Genomic DNA, 22,702 nt, shown 5'->3' with positions numbered 1-22,702 from the left:
CTTGTGAGCAAGCAGCCAGAGACTCCTGGGGTGCCCCAGTGAGGAGGGAATGATGGGGCTCGGCTGTGCTCTTTCCCTGCCCTGCACTGAGAGGGCGGAGGACTGCAGGCAGATAAGATCTGCCCCCCATAGGGAGCAGACACTGAGGATGCCATTTTACCCCATCCCATTTCACAGGGCCTGGGGCTGGTAGTGACTGGAACCCTCCCTGTGTTCAACCTGACCCAGGATGGCAGTGGGGAGAGAAAGGCAAGTTTGGGGATATGTACTCGAAGGTGTGTGAGTGTGTGGGAGGGAGAGAGTCTGTGTGCACGACATTTTGGTGCAGGGGGATGTATGTAATATATGGTGTGCATGCCCAGGTGTGGGGAGGGGAGGATGGGTGGGCAGAGGGACAGGATGGGTATCTGTCTGTATGACTGCGGGGGAGGGAAGAGAATGTCTGTACCTGGGGAGTGAAGATGTCCAGAACTGCTGGAGGGAGCCTGTGAGTAAGGGCTGAAGCCTGCCTCGAAGTGGAGAGAGCATTCTGATCTGTGCCCTTGGATAGGGTTGACTGGGACTAGAGGAGGGAAAGCAGGCTAAGTTGTACATGAGTGGGGTATGGGAATGGGCGCATTACACAAAGCCAGACATGTGGCCCAAGTGTCCTATTCTCCAAACATCCAGAGATGGGCAAGCTGGAGTGAATGCCCCCTGCTTGAGCTCCCTACCTGGCTCTCTGCTCCTGTTCTCTCACTCTGGCAAATCTGTGTCCACAGAACCAGCTAATCCTGGGTGTGATGGGCATCGATGTGGCTCTGAATGACATCAAGAAGCTGACACCGAATTACACGGTGAGTGGATTGGACCAGAAGCTGGGCTGGAGCAGCGTTTTGGGGCCCATCCTCTTTCTTTCTTCTATCACCTTCCTTGGCCCAGGGGACAAAACTTGACCCTCCAATTTCCATTTCCAGCTTGGTGCAAATGGTTATGTGTTCTCCATTGACCTTAATGGCTATGTCCTGCTCCACCCTAACCTGAAGCCCCAGGTAAGAAAGACCCTTCTGTCCCCTTGTCAGTCCTAAATTAGGGAAAGTGAGGCAAAGAAAGGGCTGTCGGCTACCCAGGAGTGGAAACGTGCTTGGGGGGCAATAGGAGAAAGAATCACTGTTTCTTACTATGTGGTGACCTCTCCCTCAGATCACCAACTTTCGGGAGCCAGTGACCTTGGATTTCCTAGATGCTGAATTAGAAGATGAAAACAAGGAAGAAGTAAGAGGAGGACCTTCAGCCTGCCCCAGAGTACCCTCCAGCCCCTCAGCACCTACCTTCCAGTCTCCTCTTTTCCTAACATTTACTCCTTTCATTTCCCCCATTCCTCCGGCCCAGTTTTCCTTCTCCCCAATTCTTATCCCCCAAAACTCCAGCTGCTCCATTCATCTCTGTTCACCTGATCAGCAGGATCCCACTTCTTTGTGCCCTCATCACACTTGTCACTAACTTCCTCTGTCTAAATACTGCTTCTCCATTCCCCAATCAATTGAGCTTCCCCATTAACCACCTCCCTACTCTACCTGTGTAACATTGAACAATTTTCTGGTCCATTCATTTCTCTGACCCTCTTTCATCCTAACCTTCTGTCCCACCCCATCCCCTACACTGCAAATACTCCTCAGCAAGCCTTAGTCTGCCCAACCCCTCACCTTATTCTCACACTATTCTTTACCGCCCCTTAGATCCGAAAGAGCATGATTGATGGGAAAAGGGGACACAAGCAAATCAAGACTCTCATCAAATCCCTAGATGAGGTGAAATTTTGGCTGGGGAAAAGAGGGAGGGAAAGAAATATGGGGGAGGGGGAAGAAGCTTCTGTTGACCTCATGCTCTTCTCTTCCAGAGATACATTGATGAAGTCATTCGAAACTATACTTGGGTCCCGATCAAAAGTACCAATTACAGGTGAGGGGAGCCCCAGAGGTGGGTTTCCGGGGACAAGTAGGACAAGACAGGTACATGAGGCTGATCTGTGAGCTTTGCTGGGTAACAGGCCATCCCCCTGACTTTGCCCTCACCCCAGAAATATGAGGCTCTATTTTCACATGCCGTACCTCAAACTACCCCTCACAGCCTCAATCCTAGCCGTCAGCCAGGTGTCAGACTATCTCCATATCCCCATTTCAGGTCATATTGTCACATTCCTGGTATCGGTGATCACACAGCCGTATTACCTTAGGTGTGAAACATACCCCATAGAAAAGACTACATCATCATGTTCTATATCAAGCTGTAGGATCGTGGGTGTGTACCCTACCCCATAGAAAAGACGTTATCATCCCGTCCTAAGGACTGGCTGGCTGTCACACCCATGATACCAGGCTGCATCATCCCATCCCACACACCAAGCTGTATCTTTCCACCTAAATACCAAGTCATATCATCCCACCCCTGATATCCGATCTCCCCACCCAGTACCACCTGGTCACCAGGCTACCGTTGAGATGGGAGACGGAGCACTGAACTTAAGGATTCTGGGCAAGTCACTAACTTCTCCTTAAATTGGGATAATTAATTCTTGTGCTGCCTACTTTGTTGTGATAAAAGAAAGCAATTTGCAACTTTAAAGTATTTATTATTGTCCCATTCCAGCAATCAGCAAGCTAACTCACAGGTTCTATCTATCACTACACCCCAGATATAAACCATGTTATTGTACCCTAGAAATCAGTTCCGCTCAGCCAATCCCGGCCAGGCTATCAGGCTGCACTATCACGTCCTGAGCAGCAGCCCCCACGGTCCCACCCAGCACGCCTGAAGCATCAGACCGTGTTGTCACTTCACACAGGTCTCACGCCCCAAACTGCAGGTTGTTATGGCAGATCAACAACTGTCAAGCTGTATAATCTCTCCCACCCCCAACCTCACACCTGGGATCACCCTCCACCTAGCTTCTTGACAAGTGTTCATTCTGCTTCTCTGGTGAATTTGCTGCTACACAGATGGAGAAGGCACCAGCAGATGGCTTGAAGTGTCTTCTCAAAGTCTGCCGCAAGTTTCCTGCCAGAGTAGGCTAGAAGGGGAGGGGGCCTCCCTCCCACCTGGCTTCAGGGTCCGGGGGAGGAGGCCTGGAGCCCCAGTGGGCTGTCCACTCAGAGACAGTGTTCCAGAAGGTCACTTAGAGAGCTCCGAGGCAAGGACGCAGATGGGAAAGGAGACTCCAAGAATCCAGGGCTGAGTCGGGGGTGGGAATGAGCCAGGGCAGTTCCCAGGTAACTCTGAGGCTGCAGCTGGCAGCCTTATCCTCACGTGGACCATGCTCCTAATGTCCTAACCTCAGAAAGAAGGAGCAGATAGCACCCAGAGAGGAGATAGTTCAGATAAGGGTAAGGAGCTCCAAGCTGGCCCGGCCCAGCGCTCCCTACTTAAGGTAGTGCCCAAATAGGGATAATAGAGTAGTATGGGATCTCTTAGGATTTTCCCCAGTGGATGACTCTCCCCTCTTCTCTCTGTCTCCCCCAGCCTCGGGCTGGTCTTGCCTCCTTACAGCACATTCTATCTACAAGCCAACCTCAGTGACCAGATCCTGCAGGTCAAGTGTAAGTAGCCTTTCCACCTGTGCCTGCTGCCCCTCCCACTCCTTGCCCCCACCGCCCCTGGCCCCTCAGCCCCAGCCCATTCTGAGCAGCAGGGACCATAAACGCACACTGCTCAGCCCAAAGAAAAACTGGGGGGCATCCTAGCCAACAGCAGGCCAAAAGGAGTGTTTGCAGAGTGGATGGGGATTCAGGGGAGGGAGGGAGGGCAGCACAAGGGAGGGAGGCCCCCTGCCTGCCCTTCTCTCCAGGGCGCCTGGCAGGGCCGGGGGCTGGGAGCAGCCAGCTCATTGGAAAGTTAGCCCAAAGTTGCATGATTCTTCTCCTCTCTGATTTTAGTTTCAGATCATTCTTTTTATGGTTTCTGGTTTGGTTCTTATCATCCCATGTACTTCCGTGTTGGCCTGCCACTCCCCCGCCCACCACACGCTCTATTTTCTGAACTCTGTTTCTTAACTTTGGACCCAGAGACCCATTGAGGAGGGGAGCTGGTTTCTCTCTATCTGCCCCCTTTTTAGGGGCATCCAATGAATGGAGGACTGGGCCTGGAGTCAGAAAAACCCAAATTCGAATCCAGTCTCCAACGTTTACTAGCTGTGTGATCCTGGACAATACACTTAACCTCGATTTACCTCAATTTCTTCATCTATAAAATAGGGATAACGATAGCTCCTACCTCCCAAGATAAAAGGATAAAATCAAATAATAAGATCATATTTGTAAAGCACTTAGCACAGTGTCTGGGACATCATAAACACTATTCTTCTTCCTTCTTGAAAAGGATCATGGCATCACAGGAGGGGAAGCCATGGCATGCAGGTGAATTGGACTGAATCAAGGGAGGGGTGGGCAAGGACACCCCTCACTTTCCCCTCCAGAGCCATCTGGGTCCAGGGCCAGATATAGATCAGGACCACTAGAGAGAGCCCTGGATGAAAAACACTGTAAATGTTAGCCGTTATAGTTAGTATTCCTTCTCCTGATCCCTTCGGGGTCTTTTCCATCCCTTCTTTCTTTTTCTTTCTTTTTTTGTTTTCTCTTCTCTCTCTTCAATAGTTCTCCCTTTTTCCCTCATTTTTACCTCACCCTCAATTTTCTCTCCCTCTCCTTCCTCTTGCTCATTTTCTTTCTTTGCCCTCATTTTATCCTTCTCTTCTACCATGCCTGTCCCCTATTCTTCCCTCACTTTCCCTTCTCCCTTCCTTTTTGATCTTTCTTTCTCTCCCTCACTGTTTTACTATTTCTCCTTCTCTTGGTTTTTTCCATTTTCCTTCTCAGCCCCCTTCTTTCTGACTCAGTGCCTCCTTTATTATCTTTTCCCCTCACTCCTCTTCCCCCCCCCAGCTCTCTCATACCTCCCTTGTTTTCTCCTTTCACTAATACTAGAGTTTTCTTTTTCTTCCTCTTTCTTCCTTCTTGCCTTCTCCTGATCCTCTTTCTCTCTTTTACCCTCCTTTTCTTTTTTCTGTTTTCAAGGCAATCAGGGTTAAGTGACTTGTCCAGAGTCACACAGCTAGTGTTAAGTGTCTGAGTCCAGATTTGAACTCAGGTTCTCCTGACTCCAGAGTCTGTGCCCTATTCACTGCACCACCTAGCTGTCCCTTCTCCCTTATTTTCCCTGCCTTACTCTCCCTTACTTTCTTCTCCTCTCTCTGTCTCTCTCATTCTACTTCTCTTTAGTTGTCTTTCTCTTTCTTTCCTTCTGTCCCCTCTTTTCCCTGATTCCCTTTCCTCTGTCTGGTCTTCATTCTCTTTAATCTTCCCTCACAGGATCTGTCCTCTTCCTTGCTTTTCTTCTTGTCTCTTGCTTTTATCCTCTCCCTCTCTCTTCCTTCTGCTGTCTGGCCCAACTAATCCTTCTCTCTTTTTTCTCCCCCTTTCCCTACTCCCCTCACTCACTTTCTCTCCATCTCTTCCCTCTGCCTCCCCTGTGCCTGTCGTTGGCGTCCTCTGCATGTTGCGCCCCATGGATCCGATGCCTGCCTACCTTCTTCTCCCGTGGGGGTGACCAGCTTTCCCTCCTGAGCCTGTGCTGCACCCCTGCCCCCTGCTGTGTGCTGCTGCCCCTGGGGTGACTGGGAGGGGGTGGCTGGGGCTTTGGGCCTCCAGTGCACCCGCCCCCACCCCCACTGGGGGGACCTGCCTCCTGGGGGGGGCTTGGGGACTTTCCTCCTTTGAGTTTTTTCTCTCTTTCTCTCTCATGTCGTTTTTTGCGAGGTTTCCTTTGAGTATGATTATGATACACAATATTTTCATTCAAATGGCCATTGAATAAAATATTGTTTGTGCCCCTTCCCCTTTCCACCCAACCCCCTTTTTTGTTTTGTTTTTTTTTTGTTTGTGTTTGTGTTTGTTTTTGTTTTCCTTGCTTTCTCTCTATGGTGGATTCTCACAGTGTCAATCAGCAAACTGAAGGGCAAGTATATTCAGAACGAGCACACTCAACCCTTCACCCGATTCCCAACTTTCCCTTCCCCTAACCACCCCATCCTCCTCCTTACTGTCCCACACCCCTGCTTGCCCCATCTCCAAGCCCTGCCCGAGGCCAAACTAACCTCTCTCTACTTCCACTTCCAGTTCTGCCCCTTCTTCCCTCTGATCCCTCCTAGCTCTAGCCAGCTTGGGCAGGACCCTTTCTGAAGGGAGCCTCATTTCAGAGCCCATGTCCCCTGGGGCCCCTCTCAACAGGGTCCTTCTCCTGAGCTGATATCCCACACACCTCCTTCTTCTCTACTCTTTGTGTTAGGCCCCTATTCCCACTTCCCCACTCCCCATCCTGTCTCCTAAATCCTTGACCTTGTTTCCCTACCTCTTCTTTCTCCCTCCAAGTCAACTCAACATCTAGAGAACAGGGCTGGGCTGGGCTCATCTGGGCTGATCTAGGCTCACATCGCCATTCTCCAAGCTTTTCTGAAGTTAGGAGGAGGGAAGGCAATTGTATTAGACTCAGGAATCCAAAAAATAGGAACAGTCCAGCCCAGAAGATAGACTGAGAAGAGGGACATCACTATCTCCAGAAGAGAGTAATATGTGTAGGGTTCTTTCTCCTTTCCTTTCAATGATTCCAAGTATTGGATACATTTTTCCATGTTTCATGAGGGTGATGTAGAGATGTGGGGTGACAGAAATACAAAAAGGGAGGGAAAGGGAGAAAGAAAAGAGATTGGAAAGAAAACAACTCTTTCCTCCAATGAAAGGCATACACCATCAGAATATTGCTAAGAAATAAGGACAATTAGAGGGATGGAGGGAATAGGGCAAACAAGTCCCAGTACCAAGTCTATCTGTGTTCCTTTTTCCACCCCACCCCACCCCCAGCATCTGGAGCCTAACCTCTGTTTAAAGATCAAAATGTTTGATCTCCTCTTGGAGGGAGAAAGGGGATCCTAGTTGGGGCTCCTGTGTTTTCAACATCCACAAACCAGTTCCCAATAGACCTGTCTGCTGATACTGTCCATGGTGCTGAAGTTATACCCCTTGTCTCCCATCACTAAGATTTTCCTGCTCCCCTCCCTTAGCCCAGATTTGTACCCAATTACATTGTGAGGAACAAAGAAAAGGAAAAGTCTTAGGGAGCTTCCAATCTGTCTGGGAAGACAGAACTCACTCACAAGAATATATACGAAGACAGAACTCACTCACAAGAATATATATATATATATATATATATATATATATATATATATATATATACACACACACACACACACACACACACACACACACACACACACACAGCATAGAGAATTGGGTATAGGATGAGAGGGAGTCCACCTGTGACTATCAAAGGAAGTCCCCTCCTAGTGTTCTTTCCCTGCCATTGGCAGCCCAGTACCCAGGACTCAAACAGTGAAGTATGTAATTGTTCAGAACTAGAGGCTGGAAGAGACTGAAACAGCTTTCCCTGGAAAGTTAAAGGTGGTCTGCCCTAGGGCAGGGGGTTGTTTAGGATTGCTCATGGAGGATTTTTCTAGGTTCTCTTAGGTGGTTGAAGAGGGGTCTCTGGGGACCACAGACCAGATTTGGAGGGCCAAGTGAAAATGCCCTGTTCTCTCCAGCTTGAGTTGTCTCTCTCCTCTCTCCCTCACCCAGTGACCTTGCCAATGCAATGCCAATGGAATAATGACTGTCTTCTAGATTTTCCTTCCTCCTTCTCCTCCTCCTTCCTCCTACCTTCTCCTCTCTCCCCATCCTTCTTCCTTCTCCTCTCATTGGCTTGTATCCAGACCCCACCTTATAGTCCTATCAGAAAGCAACAGTCCAACCAGTGACAGTTCAGTCCTCCCAAAGTCCCAATCCTTTCTGTCTTGCAGTGCATTGTGGGAAGATGTGGGTAGCTTGGGCAATGCATGGGAAGGGGCCCTGAGAAAAGACCTCTCCACAGAGAAAGGAAGCCTTTGACATTCAAAGAAGGAGAAGTTAGGAGAGGGGAAAGTAAGGGAATCATTTCCTGGGAATAAAGTAAGGAACTGATGATTCCAGACATCCTACTGGACTGACTAGAATAGTGCTCCCCTAGATCCCAGGGATACCATCAACATACTTGTGTGGGCAGGTGGAATGGATCTCTTCTCATCCCCAAGAAGAAGAATAGCCACTCCCAAGGAAAGATTCACAGAGAGGGCACATGGAAAAGAGGCATTATAGAATGGAAAGGGCTCTAGAGTTAGAAATAGCAGGACCCAGTTCTGGCACATAACATGTGTTCTTGGGCAAGTCACCTTCCTTCAGAGAAGATCCCAATCTGCCCAAGCGATGTGCTTTTTGGATCTGGACCTTACCTTTGGCATGCCTCCCCAGGCCTCCTGAGTTCTTGATAACACCTGACTGGTCAGACATCATCCTTCTACCTACCCTCCTACCCTACTCATTCTCATCCCATCCTGTAGTGGAAGTCAAAAACACCTAACAATTTTCTTCCTTTCTGCCTCCCAGATGCTTCTAGCACCAAGATGACAGATAGCTATTAGAGTACATCTGCTTACTTTTTGAACACAGTCTCCTCAGTCTCAAATCTTTCCCTTCAACCTTCTCAATATAATCTATCCCATCCACCTTACCCCCCCCCCAGACTAAGGAATTCCAACAATTCCAAAGCAGGCTGAAATTAGGATTCTGACATCTGTGTTCCAGATCTGACTGATCACATCTAGACCAAAATTTTGCCTTCCCCTTACATCACAAGCCAGGTTCTATAGACAAGGATAGGAGGGTTTCTTCTCCATTACTGCCCTGACCTAGAGAAAAATGTTCCAATTGTACCCCTAGAACACCACAATGCACTGCAGCCCAACCGTGCCACAGACACGTCTCTGGTTGGACTGTCTGTCTCCATGAAAGATCCCCTCGGTTTGGCCATGTTGATGCCTGAAAATAGAATAAAAAAATGTTAAAGGAAAAAAACCAAGAACAGCCAAAGGCAAAAATCTGCGGATTCCCCAAATCAGTTGGCGTCCGCAAAGTTCCTTCCGAGCTGAACGATGCATGTGGTTCTTTTCCTTTATGGATGCGATGAGAGAGACCGGCACATTCGCCCAGACCATGCATATATATAGCTGTGTGTGTATATATATGTGTGTGTATGTGTGTGTGTGTGTATCCGTGTATATGTGATATACAGTGGTATGGAGACATATACAGCCAAGCCAATGGACTCCATTGCACATGTGAGGACAAACCAGTCCACCCAGACCTGGGCAACATATTGGCTATAACTTCCCTTCTCTTGCGATGCTGCAGTTTCCAAAGGGACCACCCCCACCCCTTCCTCTTCTCCCACTACCCCACAATGAAAGTGTCAGTGTGGGGGACTCTCCTTTTTTTTGCTGGTATCTCTCCCTTCCCTCCTGCTACTGCCCCTCACCTCCCTTGCCCATCCTTCCCTTTCCTTTCTGAGCCTGAGCCTGAGCCTGAGCCCCTGCTCTGAGCCCCCAGGCCTCCCACCTTCCCCCAGCCCCCCGCCGGATAACCCTCCCTTTCTGTTGCAGATTTTGAGTTCCTGCTCCCAAACAGCTTTGAATCTGAAGGACATGTTTTCATTGCTCCCAGGTAGCTTTGCGTGTGAGCTTGCCGAGGTGTCCGTCCATCCTTCTCTCCTTCCTTCTGTCTGTTTGTCCTTTTTTCCCTTCTTCCTTCCATCCCCACAGTAATCTTGAGAACCCCTATCTCCTACCATGCCCCATTTTTCATCCCTACCTCTCCTCTGCCCGCACTGCCAATTCTGATTTTCTCTGTGTCTGTGTTGTGTGCTGGTGTCTCCCTCTCCCCTATGAGGTTCTCCCTGGGGAATCCCATGGAGATGCTGCTCCTGAAGTCTCCTTTCATGCCCATACCCATTCTCTGCCCCATCATATACATGAGCCCCATATGTGTGGCTGCCAGTATAGGCAGGTCTACATACTAGGGCCATGTATCCGGACAGTGTCCGGCCCCACCAAGCAGCAGACCAAGGTGCCCCCAGGCCCCTAAGGCCAACAGCTGAAAATCTAGTTGCCCCAGTTGTCCCTTTCCTCCACAATATTCACTATCACCCCATAGAAGGTTCTATTCAGCAATCCTGCCAGCTCTGACTCCAAGTCTCCCCAAGTGCATCCCCTGTACAACTTCCCAAATTCTGTAGCTCATGATTCTCCCAGATTCATCCCCAAGTGACTTTCCCAATTCTATATTCCCATGGAATTCTCTATCTTCTCTCCAGAAATCCTCCTCAGCTCCATCCCTAGAGTCCCTTTCCATTCTAGTCTTTGGGGCTTTCAAATTTCAGCCTCTAGTTGTTCCCATCCCCACCCCACCAACTCTACCTCTTACCCCACCTTGGAAATCCTGCCAGGTGAAACCCCAATATGCCCTCATGTCCCACCCTTATTCCAATCTAGCTTTTATAGACTCTGGGCCTTCTTAACCCAATTACAACCTGTACTTGGGCTTCCCCGATGCATCCAATGTCAGGCCAAGGGAGGGTTTCCCTACCCCTACAGCCCTCCTGTGGGCATCTGCTGCTCTGTGGTCTGAGATTCCTCTCCCTACCCCTTCCCACCTTGTCTCCCCTGTGTCAGTGTCTTTGTTGGTGGAGGGGGGCAAAGGGACCAGATACTTCCCAAGAGTTGGGGAAAACACTCCCCTTAGTGGTGCTCCCTCTGCCCTGCTTGTACCTGGGGCTGGGGACTCCTAGCAGGCAGCCCTACTGTTGCTGAACCATGGAACCAAAGTGGGCAACAACCTGTCCCCTCTTCAAAAGCATCTACTCAATCCCATCCCCAGCTCAGTTTTGATGATACCCCCGGGTACACCAGAGCAGGAGTAGGGCAGGGCAGGGGATGGACCACTGGGTCTTTGTAGCATCTGCTCTGGGTAAGTAGAGCCATCTGGCCCTAACTTCCTAGATCTGTCGGGATGAAATTGGAGGGAAGGGATAATCCAAAAGGACTGGGACAAGGACCAGGATTGGGACATGAACACATACATACATTCCAGCCCCAGATAAAGGGATCCCCTAGACTAACAGCCCTTTTGTGGACCTGCCCAGATAGAAAGGAATGGGGAGGCCTTTCAGAAGGCATAACCTGGCCTGATACCTGAACATGCTGAGTTCTGAGTCAGGTCTGGAGAAGTCAGGATCATTCACACATACAGGGACAAGGGAGGCTCTTCTATTCCAGCAGGAGGACACACGGAAGCTCAAAGACAAGTATCATGGCTGTTACCTGGGTCAGAGTGTGTGGCTACGAGGAGGAAAGGACAGGGGAGCAGGGGGAGGGGCCCTAGGCTGCGGATGGAAGGGAGGTAGGAGTGTGAAAAAACTGGGTTTGCCCTTGGCACAGGGGCTATGGCTGCTGATGTCTTTTATGGTTCCTTTGGGGACAATCCCCTATCCCCCTTTTCCCATGATTCTACCCAATGCCTCCCTAGACAGAATTTTGACACTCTAGAACCTACATAATCTGCAATGCTCCTAGACCCAACCCTAGCTTCGCTAACACATCCAGAAATATGAATACCAATTTCCAGGACACATACCTGGCTGATGGTGACTGAGAATGAGGCTAGAGTAAACAGAACAAGATCTCTGTACCCTGCCTTTTGGAAGTTCATAGACCATGAGCAAATAGGGTAGATGGTAGGCTAGCAATAGTATCCTAGATGGAGGTGCTACCTCTCTTTATGGGATCAAACTTACACAATATACTAGGTACCTACCAAAGCACTCTGCCTACTCACATCTCCAGCCTCATCTAAATAGCCTAAGGCCAAGTCAGAGACATGAAATGCAGAGAACCCAAGCCCAAGAGAAATGATGACATGGCAGTTCCAATTCCTGTTAGTTTTGGTCAGAATTTGACCATAAATTCATCAGTCCTGGTCATGGTCAATCAATGTCAACAATCATTTATTATCTACTATGTGTCAAGCACATGCTAGGAAATGGTAATGCAAATACAAAGAATGAATTCCTAATTAAAAATGAGAGCCTTTACCTTGTTTAGAGGCTAAACATTCATTCTGACTTCACACTTAGCCCTAAACCCCTGCCCAAATTGAATTATAACGCCCTAAGCTCTAGCCCCAGTCATAAATTGACATTTGGTCACAGGGAGATCCTTTAATCTTGGCTGCATATAGAGCATTAAAGTCAACCCCAAACTGTATTTTCACCTTGACCAGAATCAACCCTGACCCAATCATTAATTTGTTCCTAACCCCAGTCACAGACTGAACCTTAGTTCTGACCATGTCCATACACTGAATACTATTTCTGACCAATTCAAGTCAACAATCATTAAACATCAGAAGATAAGAAAAAGAAATTAGAGGAATAAACACAGGCAGAGGGGAAACAAAATTATTGCTTTTGCAGATGATATGATAGTTTAACTTAGAGAACATTTAACAACTTCAGCAAAGTTGCAGAAAATAAAATAAATCTATATAAATCAGCATTCCTGTACACTACCACAAAATCCAGCAGGAAGAAATATTTCATTTAAAATCACTACAAACAATATAAAATACTTAAGAGTCTACCTGCCAGGACACACATAGGAATTATATGAACACAAACACTTTACACAAATAGAAGATCTAAATAACTGAAGAAATATGAATTGATTATGGGCTGACTGAGCTAATATAATAAAGGTGACAATATTATGTAAATTAAATAAAATAAATTATTTATTTAGTGCCATATAAACCAAACTACCAAAAGATTACTTTATGGAGCTAGGAAAAATAACAAAATTCACCTGAACAAGTAAAAGATTAAAAAAAATCTCAAGGGAAAATAAAAATGTGAGATCATAGGAAGCCTAGGAGTATCAGGTGTCAAACTGTACTATAAAGCCATAATCATCAAACAACTTGGTCCTGTGTGACAAGTACTAAATATCTAGCATGTACCAGATATTGTGCGAGGCATAAGACAAAAAAAAATGAAATGGTCTCTGTCCTCAAGAAGCTTACATTCTACTAAAAAGATATGTATACATATACGTAAATACAATGTAGAGTAATTTCAAAAAGAAAGGAGAAATAGCAAACTTCTGTGAGATTAGTAAGAGGCTCCTAAAGGTGACGGTATCTGACTTACGCATCAAAAAAGCTACTGAGGGAAGAGAGCTCATGATGGGGTATGGAAAGTAAAAGTTCAATGTCTTTGAAGAAGAACAAACCAACCAATTTGATGGGAACAGAGACTGTATGAAGAGGAATATGAAATAAGTGGAAAGGTAAGTTGGGATCACACCACAGGGAGTTTCAAATTTCAGGATAAAGATTTTCCTTTTCATCCTAGAGATAGCAATATTGAATCTATTTGAGATTTTTGAAGAAGGGCACAACTATGGTCAGGTCTATGCCTTGAAAAATATCAACTTGCTAGCTGCATGGAGGATGGATTAGAGATGGATTGGAGAGATGAGAGATTGGAAGCAGAAGGATCAATCAGGAGACTAACTACTTAAGTAGGTCAGGAATGACAAAAATGAGGACCTACTCTAGGGAGGGGATCTGTGGGTACGGAAAAGGGGATGGGTGTAAGAAATATTTTGAAGGTAGAATTGACAAAATCTAGTGACTGGATGGGCAATGGTGATGCAGAGTAAAGGATAACTCAAATTTTAAATCTGTGTGACTTAAAGTACTCTCTTCAGAAATGGGAAGGAACAGAAATAATGAGTTCTATTTGGAATGTGTTGAGTATGAGATGCCTAAGGGCCATCCTAGTGGAGATATGTACATTAGGCCTAGAGTTCAAGATTTAGGATTCCTCTACATACAAATAATTGAACCAATAAGTACCGATGACATTGTCAAAGGAAAATTTAGGGAGGAAAAGAGGATATAGAATAGAGCTTTTAAAGGACATTTACATTTAATCAAAGTGATGATCCAGCAAAAGGGACAGAGTAGTGGTCAGGTGAGTAGGAAGAGGATGAAGAGAGAGCCGTGCCATATGAGCCAAAAATGAAGAAAGTATCTGGGAAGGAGTGACTGATTGTGTCAGCAGCTGGAGGAGAATGAGGAATAAGAAAAGGCCATTGGATTTAGTGTTGAAGTCGCTAACAATTTTAAAAAGAACAGTTGTAGATGAGTGATAGGGTAGAAGCCAGATGTCAAATGATTGAGAAGTAAATGGGAGTACGGAAGGGGAAGCAACATATTTAGACATTTTCTAAAAACTCAGCTGTAAAATGTGAGAGAAGAGCCTCAGACAATAACCTGAAGAAGTAGTAGAATCAAATGGAGAATTTTTAAAGGATGGGGAAAAGATGGCCATGTTCAAGGGCAGAAGTGAAAGAGCCAGTGAAGGTGGAGGAATTGAATAAGCGATAGAGAGAGCAGGCTTTCAGAGGAAGTGGAAGGGCCCAAGTGGAGGCAGAGCATTAAATAGCATGGGATAAATGGGACTCTGTATGGGGGAAAGAAGAGAGACACAGAGACAGAGAGACAGAAAAAGAGAGGGGGTTGGGGGGGAGGAAATGAGAAGAGAGAAGAAAAGAGGAGAGGGGGGAGGAAGGAAGAGCCAGGGATCCTTTGTCAGGAAACCAGAGTCTCCTCATGTCTCACCTCAAGGTTCTCTTGACTCACATAGCCATCCTCATCCTTTTGGCATGGCACCCCTCTTCCAGATGCTTGATTCTCTTTCAGTTCTGCCTTTTACCCAATTGTACCAATGGTCAAATAGTCTCCTGGACCAACACCTCCTTACCCCGCCTCTCACCTTCAACTGTTTTTTTAAGTTAAGGCTTAAATGGAGATGTTGACATTGGCAAGGAAAAGGGCCACTCTTCAGCTGAGACTAAAGCAAAGGAAGGGAAAACTTGAGATAACCAAGAGGGATTTTGAAGTGTGGAGTAAGGGGAAAGAGAAGGCTCTTTGTTTTTTATGGCGTTGGCTTTGTTTTCAGCCAAGTAGGAAGCAAGTTTCTCTGCTGAAAGCACGAAGCAAGGAGGAAAGAAGAGATTTAGAAAAGCTATTGAGGAGGACATGAAAGTAAGTTGAGAAAGAAACCACCATGTCTCAGAGAGGACCCAGATGACATCAGATAACACATTAACACTGAAGGTTATATGGTTGAATGATTTGGGTTTTTAGCAGTATCTAGTAGCCAGTGAGTAGGAGCAGGGAAGACGGGTGATGAAGGCAATCCAAGGTTTCAATTTGGCAAGGTGTGAGTGGTATTACCATAAGGGAGTGAGGGACTGAAGAATAAAGGGTCGTGTCCCTCATGGAGGACCGCATGTTGTGGTACAAACAAGTGTAACCCATTTCTGGCATCCCCTACCAAGGTGGCAATGCCTGACCCATGTCCCTGCTGGAGGTCTTTACGTTTCCAGTAAGATTGTCTATATATACCCCACCCCCATCCCCACCCATATTAGAGATTCACGATGGCCCCTTCATAGAATATCCTGGCATAGATGTCTCTCTAGGAAATAGTTCTGAAAATTAGACATTCCCTCTTCTGACCATAGGGAAGTTCACCTATTCTCATACTCATAGTCATATTACAAACACACAAAAGTGAATGGATAGAAAGACAGTGCAAGGAAAGGAAATATTCTAGAATAGAATAGAGCCCAAAAAATCTTGGTTAAATCCCAACTTGGGACACCCACAAACTGGCTGACTCTCAAGCAAATCCCTTAAACTCTCTGAATCCATTTCCTGATCTATAAAATTAAGCTATTAACAATTGCTAGTATTATGATCCTCACAATACTAGGTATTATTATTATTAGCTCCCATTTATAAACACATATTATTATTATCATTACACTCAAAAACATATACATGCTAAAACCAAGATCAAATGAGGGAATCGATCTCTAAGGTTTCTTCCATCTGATAGGATCCGATAATATTGTAACCCTAACTCATGAATCAATTAACCAATAAGTTTTTCCTTAAGAGGTTAGGTGGCAAGAGACTTGGAGTTAGGAAGTCATAATTCAAATCCTGCCTCAAATACTAGTTATATGACCCTGGAAAATCATTTAATCTCTTTGAGCCTCAGTTTATTCATCTGTAGCATGGGCTAATAATAGCACCTCTCTTCACAGCATTGTTGTGAGGACCAAAAGAGACAACATTTGCAAACTCTAAAGGACAATAGGAATACTGGCTAGTTTCCTGAGCCCCCTGTGTATCCAATCCTGTGTTCAGTGTTGTGGAGAGACAGAGGCAGTGCAGGAGCTGCCTTCGGGGAGGCTCATAATTTGGAGGCGATAGCAGAAAGGAGCTCTCTGAAAACTTATGGTCTGCAGTAGGTAGCAGTAAAGCTCACATTAAAAAGTGATTAAAAAGAAAATATATGTCCCACCACATGTCGAGAGTAATGAGCACATAAAAAGACAACCATGTAAACCAGGTGCATACAAAAATATACAGCAGCTAGGTATCAGTGGGTAGAGCACCAGCCCTGAAGTCAGGAGGACCTGAGTTCAAATCTGGCCTCAGCCTTAACATTTTCTGGCTGTGTGACCCTGGGCAAGTCACTTAACCTTAATTGCCTCAGGAAAAAAATTATATGTACCCATGTGCCACACATAACTATTGATACAGAGACCATCATATACGTGCACACACAAAAAGTCCCCCTTGATGCACACTCATGCCCCCAACCTGGGTGAGTCTACAGCACAGCACACACAGTGAGTGGGCCCATCCACTGTGGGGTCACCCACTGGTCCCCTGCCCCCCTCTCCCCCTCCCCCTCCCAGAGAGTACTGCAAGGACCTGAACGCCTCAGACAACAACACGGAATTTCTCAAGAACTTTATTGAGCTCATGGAGAAGGTGACTCCAGATTCCAAGCAGTGTAAGTGTCGGGGAGTGGTCCCACTGCGCCACCGGTCCTGAGGTGAAGCTACCCCAATCCCTCTATGGCAAGACCAAAGTGTAGGGCGTTGGAGGGAAAACGAGGGACAGAGAGCAGGGGCCCCGAGGGAATAAGCAGCAGAGAAAGAGGAGGCGCGCCTGAGGTAGAGCCCCTAGTCTGGGAGGAAGATGCAGCCCCTGTCCTGCAGAACCCCCCGGGGTAAGACAAGCCTCCCATCCTGGGAGAGCCTCTTCTCTGAGGGGGAGACGGCTTCTACCCTAAGGGAATCCCTGGTCTAAGCAGAGGACACTCACAGGGAGACAGGACAAAGCCTTCTGTGATACAGTAATGTACAACAACCAGTAAGTCTAGCCCATCCCAAGCCCCGAGCACACGGGGCTTAGAGAACGGGGGAGTCCTGGAGCACAGAGGGCTGAGGGCCAGGAACGGGCTCTGAAGCTGGTTTGTCAGGACAGTCCCTGGCAGGCTTGGCAGAGAGGAGGGAAAGGAGTAAGGGGCGTGGGAAGGGGGGCTGCAGGGCGGTGGTAGGAGGAAACCAGGACTCTCCTTGTCCCCTCCCTGCCTCACTCTGAAGGTAACAACTTCCTCCTGCACAACCTGATTCTGGACACGGGCATCACACAGCAACTGGTGGAGAAGGTGTGGAAGGACCAGGACCTCAACACGTAGGCGCTGCCCCTCCCTGTCCAGGAACCAACTGGGCCTTCCCAGCCACTGCCCCCGCTCTCTTACTCTGTCCCTGCTGGGACCCCCCCTTGGAAAGTGGGAGGAGGGGGCCACAAGGTCACAGCCCAAGGGACAGGGTGGGCGGGAGGCTGTTCTGCCCAGTGCAGGCGCCCATCCCAGGGACGGGGCAGATCTGCCCTCCTGGAGCCCTTGCCCTGGCGTCCTGAGGTCAATGCAGAACCACTTCCCTTTGCGCTGACCCTGCTCCCACCCTCAGGTACAGCCTCCTTGCTGTGTTTGCCGCTACAGACGGGGGCATCACCCGGGTTTTCCCCAACAAGTGAGTCATCCCAAGGCTTGTCCTCCCCCTGAGCCCCATAATCAATGCCGTGCCCCAAATGAAGTTTGTATTTGGTTTTGGCATTCACGTCTACAGCAGCCCCCTCCTGTCTCCTGAGACCCCGCCTCAGTCCCCTCACCCTTGCCACTTTCCTGCTTGCCACCCTTCCCCAGAATTCCCATGTTCTCTTGCCCTCCCCCGCCTTCTTCCCGTGCCCTTCTGTAACACTCTGGCTCTCTAGGGCAGCCGAGGACTGGGATGAGAACCCCGAGCCCTTCAATGCCAGCTTCTACCGGGCGCAGCCTGGACAACCAGGGCTACATCTTCAAGCCTCCCTATCATGATTGTAAGTGAGCCTGGCCAAGGCCCCCTCAGCCTCTATGCCCAGATACTCCTCAGCCGGGCAAGAGCTCCCGGTCATAGTTCCCCCGTCTTCCATGTGTCAGAGAGTGGAGAAAGAAGGGTGCAGGTGAGACAGCGTAAGTGGGGAAAGACACTCGGGTCCTGCAAGAAACATGCAACAGCAAGTGTGAGAATTGTGGATAAACCTCTCTGGGCCTGACCTGCAATCTCAGGAGGACACTAGAGCTTCTCTTCCCCACTCATCTGAACCTTCAGCACCGTGGCCTTGCCCTCCCCAGCCCTCCCACCATGCCCAAGGAGAATGCCAGCTCTAGGAAGAAGGGAACACTCTGGGGGAGCTTGGAGGCCTGTAGCAGAGAGATGAAAGCTGGCTTTGGGCATCCTGTCTCTCCTGGGCACTGGGCACTGGGCTCTCCCTCCTCTCACTCTCCACCACCCCTTCCTCCTCAGCTCTCCTCAGACCGCTGGAGCTGGAGAACAACACCGTGGGCATCCTGGTGAGCACGGCTGTGGAACTCACCCTCGGGGGAAGGACAATCAAGCCTGCGGGTAAGGAAGGAACATGTCCCCAGGGGGAAAGAGCTGGGCTAGAATCCTGCAGGAAGGGGCAGGGATGTCGGGGACCCAGCAAACATATGAAAGACCACTGATGCTGAAGGGAAAAGGCGCAGCTGCTGGGGAGTGGGAGAGAAGATAAGGATCACAATCAAGGCAAGACTCCCTAACAAGGCCCCAGGGAAGGCCCTGATCACCAACCAGCACCCTCTCTTTCCACAGTAGTGGGAGTGAAGCTGGATCTGGAAGCCTGGGCTGAGAAGTTCAAGGTGTTAGCCAGTAACCGAACGGACCGGGACCAGCCACAGAAGGTTAAGGGAAAGTGCCAGAGATTGCAGTGGAGAGGCTAAGCTCTGAGACTCCCCGGGGGGTCCCACTCAGCAGAATTGTTCTCCAGAGACTCTTGCTCTCTTGAGCAAAGCCCTGTGACACCATCCTCCTCTCCTCCGCTTCCCCATCCTGGAAGCTGCTCAGAATCCACCATGCCCCAGGACGGAGACGGACTGTGCTTCTATTGACCTAATGAATCCCACATTCCCCTGTATCATGAGGATGCCAGTCTGTGGGGGAGGGAGGATGTGGGGAGAGGGAAGGGGGAAGTCCCTGCTGAGAGATGCTGAGCCTGGGAGCCCCTTTGCCTTCCCTGAAGCAAGCTTTGGTTTCTCCCCAAACAGTGCGGCCCCAACAGCCACTGTGAGATGGACTGTGATGTGAACAATGAGGTAGGTGGCGGCCCCAAAACTCCTTCTTCCCTAGCCCACCTTCTTCTCCCTCCTCGCCTCTTTTGTCCCAGAAAAGCATCCTCAGACCCTAAGATTGAGACTCAGAGGGAGAAAGTTAATCACTCAGGTGCACAACGGGTAGGAACTGAACCAGGATTCAAACAATGCTGAATTGCTTGCCTGATGTCTTCCCACTTCACTCCTTGGTGCCCTCTGCGTGGGGGGAGAGAGGCCGTTCTCCCCAGGGGCACCAGGAAAGTGATTGCAATCCCCCACATACACCTTGGCCCCCCGGGCAGGGCTCACAACTCACTGCCTTCCTCCCTCTCTCAGGATCTGCTCTGCGTTCTCATTGATGATGGTGGATTCTTGGTTCTCTCCAACCAGTACAATCAGTGGGACCAGGCAAGTAGCAAAGCTGAGAGGGGGGAGCCAGAACACACTGTTCCTTCTTCTCTGAGGCTCCTGGAGCCGGGTCACAAAGCAGCCCTCTCACCTCGCCCCGCCTAGGAAGACCTCCTTCTTCTTACAGGTGGGCAAGTTCTTCAGCGAGGTGGACGCCAACCTCATGCTTGCACTTTATAATAACTCCTTCTTCACACGCAAAGAGTCCTTTGACTACCAAGCCGTGTGCACCCCCCGGGCTCAGAGCAACACGGGCGCTGCCCCCCGAGGGGTCTTTGTGGTAAGTGAGAGGCTCTTACTCCGATGGCCCCAGAGAGACCTTCATGGCAGGAGCTCTGTCCTGGCTGCTTGCAACGTGGCAGGAAGGGTCCGCAGAATGCCCTTTCTGGTGTTAGAATGTGGGTGTGGATGGGTACTATGGGCAGAGCTAGCTCCTGACCAACTCTGGGGGGTGACTGGGGGCTGAAGAGAACAGCACAAGTTCCCCGGGGGAGAGGGGTTGAGCTCAGGAGCAGGGATCTCTAGGGGGAAGCAGTTGGAGAAGCCTGTCCTTCTCTCTCCAGCCTACCATCGCCGACTTCCTCAACCTGGCCTGGTGGACTTCTGCGGCGGCCTGGTGAGCCATTGGACCGAGAGGGGGGATGTCCGCTTTACTGTTAGGGAATGAAGCTTTGCCACTCAGGGAGGCCCAGGATGGGAGCAGCGGGCAGGGCCTGGGCAGGGGACCGAGACAAGTGCAGCCCCGAACCTCGGCCCGATTTCTGCCCTCCATAGGTCCTTGCTCCAGCAGCTTCTCTATGGACTCACCTACCACAGCTGGTTCCAAGCAGGTACTGTACGGGTTGGGAACATTTGGCCTGAGGAAGATTTGGGAATCACAACTCCTATCTTTCAGAAAGTCTAACACTTGGAAGAATTATTAGCCTTGTTCTGCTGGGCTTTGGGAGACAGAACTAGATTTTGGCTTAACACTGGGAAGACCACTCAAATTAATGCCGAGAACTCTCTAACAGAGGGACAGACACTTCCAGCACTGGGAGCTGCCTCTCAGTCCAGATCCCTATCAATGGGAATTCTCATAGGTGTCTGCACCACTGCCTGAGCAGCTGCTCCATGAAACCCTGAAAAAAATTAGTTTCACTGGAAGTGAGATAGTCCTAGGCGGCTCCCAAGCTCCTTCCCTCCAGAAGACCTTATTTCCGGGATTTCCTGAGTTTGGGACAGGAGACAAAACTGGGCCGTAGATCCCTGCATAGTCTCCACTCTCCATTTGCCAGCCAGAGCAGCCAGAGGAAGGAATTTCAAGAAGCAGGGAGTGTTAAGAACAGGATTTGTAGGGGGGGGGAGGGGGGAAGGACTAACAGAGCTCCCAATCAAACATGGAGATACACAAATTTAGGAAGTTCCTGTTCCATGCCCCTTCCTGATATAAATCAGGCTGTCCCAGAATATATTTTGGGGCTGGTATTTATGTTCATTGCTAGAAAATAAGCCTGGTCTCCGCCCAGATCCCTGGTAGGGGGTGAGGGTTGGGGGCAGGGAGAAATCGGGGAGACAGCCGTCCAGATGAGAACCCATGTATCCCTGTGGGAGGAGAGAGAGTGAAGGACTAAGCCCTGGGCTTGATTTTCTGAATCCTAGTCCTGACACATGCGCCCATGGGCTTCCGCTCTCTCCAGAGCCTCCGCTCCTTCTCTGTGAAATGTGTGCAATAATCCTGCCGGACCTGTTCCTTACCGGGTCCTTTCGGGGATGCACTTTGTAGGGGGGAGGGGCCGTTATTATCACTGGGCTCCCCAGCCCTGGCAGACTGGCCGCGATCCCGTCCTGCAGCCAGCGTCCCCCTTGCCACGGATTTCAGAAACTCTGGTCATTGTTAGCACCTGGCCCTTTCTTGGTCCAGCCAATCATTTACCGCTCCAGGGAATAAAAGTCAGGGGAAGTGGCCTGGGCCTGGACCAGGGGCTGGGGAATCGAACCCACGCGGACCGGAGGAAGGAGGGACCCAAATCACCGGGGGACTCGGAGGGCAGGGGGGAGAAGAGGGGGAAACTCGGAGGGGGGGGGGAGAGAGACCGAGGGCCCAAGAGACTCACTCCCCGACCCCCAAGCAGAAGAAGCAGCGGCCGAGGGCTCGGAGACCAGGGAGAGCAGCTGCATCATGAAGCAGACCCAGTACTACTTCAGCACCACCAACGCCTCCTACAACAGCATCATCGACTGCGGGAACTGCTCCAGGTCTGCACGGGCGGCTGGGGAGGGAGGGGCTGGGGGAGATGCTGCAAGAGGCCTCCATGTCCTGGAAAAGACCCAAGCAGGGCCTGCTGGGGGCGGGGAGGGGGAGCAGAGGAGAGGGGGAGCAGAGGAGGAGGGCCGGCGCGCCCTCAGCCCCGCCCTCGGCCTCCTCCAGGTTGTTCCACGCCCAAAGACTGGCCAACACCAACCTGCTGTTCGTCGTGGCCGAGAAGCCCCTGTGCAGCCAGTGCGAGTCAGGCAAGCTGCTGCAAGCAGAAAGGCGCTGTATCCTGAGACCCTCAGACTCTCCTCCCTGCCCCTCCTCTGTGGGGGGTCCGCCCTTCTGACCCAAGATGCAGGCTCACTGCCCGCTTCCCCACCTGTGGGCACAAATGCTCTCTGTCTGTCTCTGTCTCTGTCTCTGTCTCTCTCTGTCTCTGTCTCTCTCTCTGTCTCTCTCTGTCTCTGTCTCTCTCTGTCTCTGTCTCTCTCTCTGTCTCTCTCT

The 22,702-nt window shown here is 49.5% G+C and overlaps 1 protein-coding gene across 1 annotated transcript in view; it reads left to right on the top strand.

Annotated features, from left to right (window-relative positions):
• CACNA2D2 (calcium voltage-gated channel auxiliary subunit alpha2delta 2) overlaps window positions 1-22,702 on the top strand; it is a 432,295-nt gene that overhangs the window by 406,550 nt on the left and 3,043 nt on the right. Inside the window, 23 exon segments of the mRNA XM_074283341.1 lie at window positions 178-249; window positions 762-836; window positions 957-1,031; window positions 1,183-1,254; window positions 1,719-1,790; window positions 1,880-1,941; window positions 3,499-3,575; window positions 5,968-5,988; window positions 9,560-9,620; window positions 16,793-16,890; window positions 17,486-17,576; window positions 17,855-17,917; window positions 18,159-18,213; window positions 18,215-18,263; window positions 18,731-18,829; window positions 19,058-19,146; window positions 19,510-19,557; window positions 19,891-19,962; window positions 20,090-20,242; window positions 20,526-20,578; window positions 20,737-20,792; window positions 22,077-22,200; window positions 22,373-22,482. Coding sequence (XP_074139442.1) covers window positions 178-249; window positions 762-836; window positions 957-1,031; window positions 1,183-1,254; window positions 1,719-1,790; window positions 1,880-1,941; window positions 3,499-3,575; window positions 5,968-5,988; window positions 9,560-9,620; window positions 16,793-16,890; window positions 17,486-17,576; window positions 17,855-17,917; window positions 18,159-18,213; window positions 18,215-18,263; window positions 18,731-18,829; window positions 19,058-19,146; window positions 19,510-19,557; window positions 19,891-19,962; window positions 20,090-20,242; window positions 20,526-20,578; window positions 20,737-20,792; window positions 22,077-22,200; window positions 22,373-22,482 — 1,747 coding nt within the window.

This window comes from Sminthopsis crassicaudata, chromosome 1, assembly GCF_048593235.1.
Source record: "Sminthopsis crassicaudata isolate SCR6 chromosome 1, ASM4859323v1, whole genome shotgun sequence".
NCBI lineage: Eukaryota > Metazoa > Chordata > Mammalia > Dasyuromorphia > Dasyuridae > Sminthopsis > Sminthopsis crassicaudata.
The sequence above is the reverse complement of the archived record's forward strand: the minus strand, read 5'-3'. Positions and strand labels throughout refer to the sequence as shown.